Source organism: Onychomys torridus, chromosome 11 (genome assembly GCF_903995425.1).
Source record: "Onychomys torridus chromosome 11, mOncTor1.1, whole genome shotgun sequence".
NCBI lineage: Eukaryota > Metazoa > Chordata > Mammalia > Rodentia > Cricetidae > Onychomys > Onychomys torridus.
In genome coordinates this window covers 55,355,350-55,367,258 of record NC_050453.1, presented here as the reverse complement: position 1 = coordinate 55,367,258, position 11,909 = coordinate 55,355,350, and the positions used below count along the sequence as shown (strand labels likewise).

General features: G+C 36.7%; 1 protein-coding gene across 1 annotated transcript in view; it reads right to left on the bottom strand.

Moving 5' to 3' along the window:
* Positions 1-2,512: 2,512 nt before the first annotated feature.
* The window catches only part of Ptprc (protein tyrosine phosphatase receptor type C), a 106,332-nt gene continuing 96,935 nt past the window's right edge, over positions 2,513-11,909 (bottom strand). The window contains exons 24-30 of the mRNA XM_036202276.1: positions 11,672-11,762; positions 10,289-10,422; positions 8,251-8,385; positions 6,742-6,864; positions 6,345-6,520; positions 4,346-4,481; positions 2,513-2,991 (exon numbers count right to left, since the gene is read on the bottom strand). Coding sequence (XP_036058169.1) covers positions 2,719-2,991; positions 4,346-4,481; positions 6,345-6,520; positions 6,742-6,864; positions 8,251-8,385; positions 10,289-10,422; positions 11,672-11,762 — 1,068 coding nt within the window. The 3' untranslated portion in view covers positions 2,513-2,718. The remainder of the gene's footprint in view (positions 2,992-4,345; positions 4,482-6,344; positions 6,521-6,741; positions 6,865-8,250; positions 8,386-10,288; positions 10,423-11,671; positions 11,763-11,909) is intronic.

Below are 11,909 nucleotides of genomic sequence, written 5' to 3'. Positions count from 1 at the left end.
TATTATAGCCCTAAAGTGGATTAGGCTTTTATAAAAGTAAGAACTTTTTACTTGTTTTTTTGTTTTTGTTTTTCCTGGAAAGTTCTTAGAATTAGTAATAGTGAGGATTAGCCTCGGCACAGCCATCTTCACGTTCCCTATGAATATAAGCCATGGACTAAAGGCATGATATTTTAGACCACACAAAAATTTCTCTTTTCCAGCTAAAAAAATCAGACCTAGAATTCCACACTCGAGTGCAAGGGTCTCTCCTCTCACTCGACATACATTCACGTGGGACAACCAGCCTCTAAGCCACTGTTTGCCACTTCCTTGATTACACCACACCATCTGCAAAAGAAAATTGCTCCTAGCTTGTTTTTTTATTACATTAATATAAATTGCTATGGCTCTATTTTCTAAGTATTTATTTTGTATATTTGAAAGAATAGCCCCAAGAGGAAAACACACATTTTTTAAGCACAACATTCACATTTGGAGGATGTTACTTGCTGTTGAAGTCTCTGAAGAAATACTTTACTTACACATAATTTTTAAAAATGATTTTATACTTTACTGAAGTCCTAAAAATATATGTAAGTTGAAGAGCTTCACATGTTTACAAGTCTTCCATATTCTTGGTAGAAAGCTCAACCTAGACACTTGAGCAAAATTTAGATCAGCCTTCAGGCACTTTTTTCATAGAGTTCAGAGTAATAGCAGCTTTTGATGCCACTTGCTGCAAATGGCTTGTTAAGTAAACAGTTGTAGAACTGGGTTCCAGTAGGTATCACTGAAGATGTAGAAGTTATGTTTTGTTTTTTTTTTTTGTATTCTGATGCCACTCACAGATAAACACAGACACCAGCCTCATCATGTACCTGAACATTCTCCAGTATCAGAACTGCCCAATTCCATGGCACTGTCCAATGAAAAGCAGCAGAAACTTCCTTAGGGGAGATGGAGGTACGAAAGTTTGAAGGACTACATAGAAAAGCCAACACCTACTTTATTACCTTGTGATGATTGTCATTGATCGCTCTTCGTTTTTCTCATCAATGAACAAACAACAAAACTAATATCACTTTGCAGAATGAACTGTTTCACTGTCAATTTTGCCCCACCCCCTGGTGAACAGGAGCAAGGGGCTGCACCCTAGTAAAAGGATTAATGGCCAGTTTTGTGTGATGCAATAATGAAATAATTAGAACACAAAATAAAACACGCTGTACAGAACTGATGGTGTGTGCTTAGGCCACTTTGAAGAAGCCAGACAAGGGATGCGATAAGCGACAACAAAATTAAAGGCAGCAAATACTTAATGTGATCAGCCAGTGCAGGATTCACCAAAGGAGCTGTTTCCCTTACATCTGTGAACATTATTATTGAGGAGTCTTTAGATCTTATAGAATTCACATATAACAAACTTCAGTTTTTTTAAAGAATTGGGACCAGTGAAAGTGTTTTGAAAATGGTTTTGATTGACTTAAACAAATTTTAATAGGCACATACATACTTGACATATGAACATGCAACACACTTCATATAAACAAGAAAAGTAATAGTTGAAATTGTATTATGGTTATCAATAATATTTCTTGATAAGAGTAAACTAAACATTTACAAAATTCAAATTAAATGCACTTCAATGAAAGTCAAAGATGGCCTTAAACATAGGAAACATGCATATTCAATTTTATGTTTCTCATAAATGCTAAATTATATAAGATATCTGCATGAGGTCTCATATGTAAATGATCAGTACAGACAAATGTTCATGCTCCTGTTTTTATTTAAGGACAGTTATTTGGGTTTGGTCATAACATGTATAAATATGATCAAGAGCATTAAATGGTAATTTTCATTTATTGTGTAGACAACAACCCATTTTCAAAGTTCTATTTCCTAGGTGTATACAATTAGGCTTTCTTGAGATTTTTATGTTTGACTAAATATGCATTAACAGATAATGATGAAATGACAGTATGTGGAGCATAAATTCTCAAATGTTAATTTAGTTAACTTTCCTGAAGTAGCTATACACACCCACAGCACTCTTATGTACTTTTATCTATCTCCAGAAACAGCATCCTAAACTACAAGGAACATCGGTAGAACAAGGAGGACATCTTGAGGTCATTTCAGAAATTCACACATTGTTATTCTTATAAGTGAGTCCACACTTAACTTCTGTTTTTAAAAAGAAAATGGACCCTTCAAGCAAATGAATGGTTTAGATATAAAATATATAGTTTCTTCAGGGGGAAAAAAAAAGCAATGCTTCTCAATAGCATTTAGAATGGTTTGAAAGCACTCTCTCCCTAATGTCATCTAGCTGTCACGCGCGCGCACGGCGCACACACGCGCACACACACACACACACACACACACACAGTCACTTACACTCACACATGTACACAGACATTCACTCACACACACATACTCCCTCACACATACACACCATACACATTTACTCACTCATACTCACACACATACACAGACACATTTACACACACATACCTACATACACACACACACACATTCTTGCTGAATGATAGATACATTTTAAAAATAAGCATAAAACTGTACAAAACATTTTGACAATTTTAAATAGTTTTCTACAGTGGCAAGGTTGGACACAGACTCCATGAACCACTGCACAGCCATCTTCTTTCACTAGTTCTAGAAAAATAGAAACAACTAACTTGAGATTTTGAGCTGTCCCTCTTGAGCCCTTTCCTATGAACTCTGAGTTAGGGCTGGGCTCACAGGACCATTGGCAGAATGTTCTGGCTCCTCAGTACCACTGGTGGGCTCAGAAGCTCCTGTAGCTCTGCTTTCTTCCTGAGTTTTGTTCAGAGCACCAGCTGGATGGACACAGTTAGCATCCTGCTTGGCTTCATCCACTTCGTTATGAAATTCAATTTTGTCTTGGCTGTTGGTTTTCTTCACTTGTCCATTCTGGACAGGATAGGTGCTGGCAATGACATCGTAAAGGAACTGGTATTGCTCCTGGTAAAAGAAAGCACCAAAAACTTGCATGATGAAAGTTCTTATGTCCAAAGAAATGTGCAAGCACTAACCGTCACCTTTTAAAAGTCTAGAGGACAATAAGTTCTCTGACATGTTCTTTTTATTTTGCCTTTTTTTTGTTTTTGTTGTTGTTTTTTGAGACAGGTTATCAGGAGCTTTCCAACTGACTTCCAGTTCTCTAGGATCAGAGGAGGTACCTGGTGAACAACACCAAAAAAGGGGCATTCCCCTTTACACATCATGTGATGACTGAGTCCTGGCCTCTGCCATGATGCCATTTTTGTGCCTGTGCTCCTGGCTAACGTGCACACATCATTTATGAAGGCTAGCAGGAATCACCTCATTCAAGAAACTTGCTTGAATCTCCACAAATTGAAGCGAAGTGCCCCATTCACTTTCTATGTCAATTTAATTTTTTGATTATTTCATGCTTATCTGCCTTTGAGTTTCGTTTGTATTCCTCAAGTATTCAAATACTTTTTAAAAATCCGTATGTGTAAACTCAATTCACATGTATGTGAAAGCTTTGTATTTTCAGTGAGAAATTATATCGGGAATAGCAACTCAATTGCTGATGTTCAACTCTGGTTACTATTGCAGATAAAGGGTGCACTGCATAAATGTAACACATACTGCTTCCCATTGTATAACTTTTTGTAGTGCAAGCTAAAGGCCTTCTGATTCTAGGCTGGCCTCAGGATTGTGTTGGTTGGGAGCTATATTGTGACAGTTCCAGGTCTTGACTTCAAGAGGTGGCACATCTCTTTCTGTCCATGCTCTTAATGTTCTGCCATTCTATAAGCTTGAGTTAGCCTTTTGCACATAGCCACTGGCACTCAATCCTGCTATCAAAGGTAAATGATAGTCAGTTGACAATTTACTGGCAGCAGAGATTATTTTAGGCCAGCCAGACCTAAGTGTATCTATTATCTGACAGCAGACATATGAACCTGGGTCTTATCGGATAACCCTGAGGAAACTTAGTAGATCAATAGAATATCTCTGAGATGCCTTGATGTTATTGAAGTCACTAAGTTGGGGGCTGGTTTGTTATACAGCAAGACTAGTTGATAAATGACTGAAAAAAGGAAAAATGAAAGGCATTTAATGATGTAACTACATAACCTGTCACAACAAGTTGCTGAGAAACTCTAATGAGGTCTTATTTATATTGATTACCCTTCATTGAGGCTTAGAATGTAAAAATGAATTGGAAAACAGGAAAAACATAGAAGAGAGTGGAAGGGGAGAATATGTGAATAGAGGAGAGGAGAAAGCAAAGCACCCACACAGAAACCCAGAGGACTTGAAAGTGACATCCAGGGACACTTACATAGGTGCACACCATCCCTGGCCGTGCTTTGCGTAGAGATTTTACCACTTGAAAAACATCAACCACTTCTTCTGTTTCTGCACTTTCCAGAAGATTGAACAAAGCACAAAACAACCCTGTCTGCTGGGATCCATCTCTGCCAAAAGAACAAGAGGGTTTTGTTTGTTTGTTTGTTTGTTTAAGTAGAAAATGAAATAATTTAGCTTTTTATAGTGAAAATGCTATCAGCATATACCCTGAGATACAGGATACGATTTTATTTCACTTCTAACTAGAGGCATCTCTTTCTATTTTTTTTTTTTTAATGGCCAAATGAGCTCCTGTGAATACATTTGGGGAAGACTTACCCCATACATGACTGTGATGCTGCTGATTCTGTGGCTTTGTGAGACATAGATTTGACATTAAAAAAAAAATAGATACTTTCTTCTGTTTAGTGCTTTGTGTCTTTAAAAGCACTTTTAGTAATGTCTTGGGTTGTTAGATCTAATATAATAAGGTCGATTTGATAGGAGAGGAAACCAAGATTTAAGAAACATCAAAGCACGTTCAGGAACAGATGAAACTCAAGTATTAGCCCTGCATTCCCGCTTTTTTCTGCTTCTCCCTACACTATTCAGAGTTTTCTCCTTCTACACCAGTGAGAAAACAATGCTTGAAAGAATTATTCACTAACACAGGACAACTGAATAATCTACCAACCATGGGCGGAAAACGTAATACCACTTCAGGTCAGACCTCATGTGATCAAAAAGTACTCTGCACTAGACCTCACTAAGAAACATCCAGTGACACCCTAAGCAATACACTCGAAGCCCAACTTCTGCTCTTCAGTTTTCTTTCCTCACAAATTTCACTTTGAAAATGCAAATAATCCTGAAAAGGGGTACACTAAGGAGAGCTTGTTCCTGTATCTGTGATGCCAATAATGAAGACTTTTACAACTTGCAAAACCATTTTGTTAAATTTACAGCATTCCTCTTACATTAGGATTGCTTTTAATTTCTCATTTATTTTACTATCCTTTTTCTGTAAAGTTTTCATATTATGCATACTTCCAATATGTCTTGAGGAGAATATGTAGTTGTCTGCCACAGGTGACACTTAGGTGTCTGCTTAGAAAGAATTAATGAAATTAAGTATTATTATTTGTATGAGTGCTTTTGAGGGTTCTCACAGAAATCGGTTTAAAGTCAAGTTGCCAAGCACTGAAATTTCAGTTTATGTTTAAATTAAGGGCAGGTGGGAAGGCTCAGTAGAGAGAGGTGCTTATACTCAGTTCTGGTGACTTGAATTGATTATTGGATCACACAATGTGACAGAGGAAAGTGTTTCTGACATCTGCTTTTCTCTAACCTCCTCATACGTGACATGGGCTGATCCCTCTCTCTCTCTCTCTCTCTCTCTCTCTCTCTCTCTCTCTCTCTCTCACACACACTCTCTCTCTCTCTCTCTTTCTCTCTCTTTCTCCCTCAGTCTCTGTCTCTCTCTCTCCCTCCCCCCTTCTCTCTCTCACACACACACACACACACACACACACACACACACACACACACACACACACACAATTTTGTCAAAGTTTAAAAATAAGTAGCTTAAAGTGTGTTTACTGGAAATAAATCATTCAGCTCTCAGGTTCTGCAATATCCAGTAGAGTGAATGCAATACACATAAGTCTACACATCATGAAATCTGTCAGCCAATCCATTCATACATGTTTCTGTCATTTCCCTCTTCAAATTTACCACATATAACATTCCAGGTCTAACGCTAGGTGGTAGAGAGTCAAAGATTACACGAAATGATATTAAACAACTGCCGGTCCTAGAATATTGCTTTTATAACCTTCGTTATTTATATTGTTACTGTATTTGTGATACAGGTGTATTACTGCACAGGGATTTTCATTGGGTCGCATGTTTTGCATATCAGGATAATAGAATTCAATAGAAATGGAGGAGCCTGCCAACTTTCGAGTACATCCTGTCAGCCCCCTGACCTGCAGTGGACCAGGATCGGTGCATGCTTGTGATACTTCATCCCTTCAGGGCAATTCTTGGGAAGCTTCTGCTTGAGGTTCTGAATCATAGACACCAGTTCTTTGGGTTCTGCAGGAAGCTCTTCCGCACTCCACATAGTACACTGGTACTGGTGCACAGTTCTGGGCTCCTTCCTCTGCAATCAGAGGTGAAGGAAACATTAATGCAAATGAAGCTTAGTCCACTTTATCCTTGGGCAGCTGCATTTTCTTCACACTTGCTTTCAGTCAAATAACTTAGAATTTTTATTCAAAACCATTTTATAGACAGCGGCCTTGATGGCCTCAAATACTATATACTAGTTTGCTATCAGATTAATTGCATCATATGTAAATATCAAAAGAAGTGTTTACCTACCTTAGAATGTCTCAGTTCAAATGTACGGAGAACATAGGCTGGGGACTTGTTGGTGTCTTTCATCACTACTTCCAGGTCTCCGTATGTCTGCTTTCCTTCTCCCCAGTATTGAGCACAGACTTCCTAGATTAAAAAAAAAAGAAGAAGAACAAGACTCATCAGGTTCCATGCAAGCATTGGGTTTGTTCTCTAAAGCATTCAGAACTCCTTCACTCTTCTCACCTCTTTTTTTTTAATTAAATGGAAATTATTGTGTTCTAAAATTGAAAGCTTTATAAAAAAATCTAAAATCTACTTCAAATATAGTGAAGATCCTTTCACTGTGCAGTGTTTGCTTGGGAGTGATCAAAGGATCCAAGGGGAGCTTTATCAGCTCTGGGAGAGGTGTCTGGGATTTGTCCCACTTTTTAAACCCCAATGATCTAACCTCTTCAAAATTCTATAGAATGAGCTGACATCAGCTGCGACCTTTCCAACAACTTGGGCCCCACTATTCCTCCACTGGTCCTTGAGAACAGAGTTTGTGTTGTTCCAACACTTCACCCAGAATCTTGATGGCCAACTCTATGAGAAGCTACATTGAGGCAGCTTCTAAATAAAGTATCAGACTAGAGAGAAAGGGAACCACACATCTCTACAAACTAGCATCCCATAATTGCTGACAACACAGAGGTCCACTGGTGGGAGACAAAGGTAGAGGGGGGAACTGGAGATGTAGAAGAATGGAGAAGGTAAGGGATGAAAGTCAGAGACAGAGAAGAGAGAGAAAAGAGGAATGGACAGAACGGATCTATAAAAGAGAGAGGTAGGAAAAGAGAAGCTGGAGATGAAGACAGAGACAGTGAGAGATCGTGGTGCCTGCTTATGAGGATTTTCACTAAATAAGCCTTACCATATAGCAGAACTAAAATTCTATTAAATGATCTACCTTCAGGGAATTTTAATGGTATCTCTAGGTACTGAGGAAAATACCAAACATATGTCACATGGATTAAGTGAAAAGTAAATGTACATGGTAAGTGTATTCTCAGTTATAGAATTTAATGACAATAATATCACATGGGAATGAAAAAGGAAGGATATAGCTGAAGATTTCAAAAAGATTTGTCTTTCTAGAAGAATGGGGTTAGGAGAGACAATGAGGGTCATTTAGGTACAAAGGATGTTTGCATATAGAGAATGCCAGATGGATGCTAAAAGCTCTGTACATAAAAGCACTTGTCAGGAGTGGAGAGTGGGTTTTACCATATAAATATAGGACAAACATAGAAAGGCATATCCTTGCACCATGTAGGTTCCCTCTCCCTGCACCCAGGGATTGAAAAATGTCAGCACCCAGACATAAGATAATGGAGCCAACCTAACAATGGCCCCAGGAACACTAATGAGGTGAAGTGTCACAGTAGGATCAAAACATGGAGAACACAGCAATAAACAAGGAATCCAAGAATGGAGAATGTCATGACATGGTCAAGGGTTTTCTAGCACCATGTTCTCCAAAGCACATACCTGGTCTCCATTTGTTAACTCTGTCAACATCACAATAACCTTGACCTTTCTTTGGAATATCATCTGCCAGAAGTCACCAACAGTCTCTTTCAGTGGCCCCTGAGTGGCGATCATCATTTCAGGTTTCCAGTAACTCTAAAAAAAAAAAATCACAAAAGTGGGAATTTGTTAGTGCTCCTATAAAAAAGAGAGCAACAGACTCAAACACTTGGAAAAATAGTTGACTTGGTATCATTGCCATTAACAAAGTTAAGACTCTCAAGTCCAAGAAAAAGGTAGTATCTATTCATAAACTAGTTGATTCACAGCTAATAATGAGAAATTAGAGTTACAATATGCAATTCTACCTTACAAGAATAATTTTTCATCTAAAAATCTTTTATCTCTATTAGTTATTTTAATTGTAAAAATGTGTGGGAAAAAGTGTCCTTGTCTCAACTGCTGACAGTATGCTATCCAAACAGACAAGCAGGACAAAAAGAAAGGACTGCTGATCCTTGCCAAGACTAGGAGGGCTCTTTGGAAAATCCTGCTTCACAGATGAGTCTGTCAGATATGCTAGACCCATAGGCCAAAGATAGATGCCCCAACTTTACAGAGGAATTTTGGGTAACTGTCCAGGAAGCCAGCTGTTTCTGTCATTTCTCACATTTTTTGGAAGTCGCTTGTTTGCACTTCCTTCTTACTCAGTTAATATTATTTCTTTCTCGGGTCTCTGCGGGAGTTGAAGATTAGAAAGCTATAGTTAGAGTTTTCCTTGTTAAGAAATTCAGAAAAGAAACTCACTAAAGAAGTGTGAAGTGTGTAAGTTTGAAAGACATCAAAAGATAGTTTTGGTAATGCAAATTAGGATAGAAGATGAATTAGATACAATCCTTTGGATTCACAAAGATAGGATAGTTACTAAGAGTATTTTATTTGAATTTGTCATTCAACAACTAGACATTGTTGATATATGCATTGCCTGTATATATTTTATATAGTTATTATACTTATTGTATATAGTTTTTCTTATATTAATAATAAGCTTTTTTATTTTAGATCAAAAAAGGACGAACTGTAGTGCTATTTTATTTGTGCTCTAACAAACAGAGCTTGCCTGAAAATCTGAAGGAGGAGCTAGCCACTAGTTAACCACAGTGGTCTGGAGGTCTGTACAGACAGGAAGTGATAGAGCTGGGCAGAGAGAGGAAGGAAGAAGGACAGGTGGAGAGTGGAGCTTGTTCTCTTTCAGCAGAGGATTTCGTAGGAATAAGTACTAGTGGCTTATTGCCCTACTTCTCTGATCTTTCAGCTTTTACCCCAATATCTGGCTGTGGGGTTTTTATTAATAAGACTTTTTATCAATTTGTGTTGTAAAAAATGAACCAACAAAAGCATATAAAATTATCCTTATCATCTATTTTAACTTATGTCTGTAGATTTTCTCATAGCATAGCACAAGTAAGATAATATTCACTAAAATGTAATTTGTAGGAAGATATAGAGAAGAAATAAATCCAACTAAATACTTAAGTATTCACTGGATCCTGCATTTAGTTTTCTGGTTTATTTGTTGATGTTGTTGTCCATAAGGTATATGACATAAACTCATTGGAGAGACATTCAAATGCTGACATTTGACTATCAAGACTAATAAGACCAGTGCTGGGGTGGTCACAATAATAGTAACTAATTCTAGTTATCTGAGCTAAAAGATTTTCACTGTATCATTTGAATTTAATTTTGCTAATTTGAATAACTAATGCTTTATAATATTTATATTTATTCTAATTTTATTTATAAAACTAGTATGTTATTATGTTTAACTTAAAATATAAGCAATATCATTGTCTTGCCCTGAAATAACTGATAAAGTTTTAACCCTTTCATGTTAATATGTTTAAAATGGCATTACCAGGTGAAATTTTTGTGCCTCTGAGTATGTGGTTATCACTGAGCTTGTCAACTATGTATAATTTTGCCTAAGCAATGGACATAACAACATAGACACAATCTCAAAAGGGACAGATCCTGGTTTAGAAGTGTAGGTACCCACCATCACAAATGATGCATTGATGTATTTGCTGGTTTCCTCTGAGTCACTGTCATCATCAGAAGACTCCTCTGATTCAGGTTCACTCTCTTTGCTCATCTCCAGCTCATGCTTAAGTGGCACTCTGTTAAAGTCATCTATGTAAAAACAAATAGTAGCAAGTCTTCCCAGGAAAGTAAGCAGGGCTGAGGACTGAGCTCACCTACAGAGAATGCTCTCTAAGCATGAGCAAATTCCAGGGCTCAATGGAGAACTCAAATGAAAAAGAATCAAATTTCAGACTTACAGACATGTAGAAATGAAAAGGAAATTCAGAATTAAATGTGCTGATCTAATGGCAATAATAGTCTAATCATTAATTTACTCAGTGCTTAATGATTAAAATTAGTTTTGGAAGTCTAAAAAAGAAGAAAGTACCCAAAAGATTCCAGTAATAAAAGCTCATGTCATGAACAGTAGCATCATTGTGTTCTAATGGATTGTTCATTGTTTGATATGCACACCTAAGTGGTTTGTGGACTATCACTGTTCTGGTTAATAAAACTTTAAAAAAAATCATAACTTAGATTCTTGTTTTCAATTTTATTCAATTAACATTAAATTAACAATTTCTACTAAGTACATTCTTCAGATTAATTACTATTTAATCTAATTTTATTTAGTGCTAAAGCATTTCTTGTTTCTCAATATTTTAAATTAGTAAAATCCCAGTTGATGATGTATTTAACTACATTACTAGCAATTGCATAATTTAAATGTATTAACAAGGACCTCTGCAGAAATTAACTAGGTCAGCCATATGCTGATTTGATTTATCTGGTTGTCTTGTTTACTAGCTTGGCTGATATTTTACCCGTGCTAATTTTGGTACAGGCAGCTGGATGCAATCAAAGCAGTTCCAGGTGTGATCCCATCAATATGTGTAAAGAGAATTAAAGCCTTAAATATGTTCATATTTCAATGTGGTAAATTTAGTGATTGACAATATATTGAACATTTCTATCTTTCTCCAACCTCTCAGATATCAGTGATAAAGAGAACAAATGACTGTTAAAATCTCTGCTGTTTGGTGATTACCTGGACACATAATAAAGATAAAACTAAAGGAGAAGAAGCCTTTCTTTGCCCCAGCTCAGAGGCTTCATCTTCTAATAACCTATTTCTGTTTTATTGTTTTTTCAAATGTGTGTGTTGTTGGGGGAAAGAAAATACACTTAATACTGTCCATCTTTATTGAAAATATTGGGATCCAAATAATCTGCTAAACTAAAGTTTAGCTAGCCCACATACAACTTAAAATTTTCAATCAAGTGCATGTCTTACATTAAGTAAGTCCAAGCACAGCTTAACTTTATCTGATACAAGATATGAAAGTAAATTACTTACATGGAACAACATTAGAATTCCTGTTTTTCTTTTTGTTTTCCTCTTGATTTCCAATGTGCTGTGTCCTCCAGCTCCTGTATGAGGGAAGTCTCTGGGGAAAAAAAAAAAAAAAAAAAAAAAAAAAACAGAAAAATCCTCCTTTAAAATCTAAATATTTCCTTAATTACTGTAGCCTAGATATCACTAAAAGACAAGAATTTCATCAATGCCTGTGAAATTTGTGTAACTCCCCATGAGT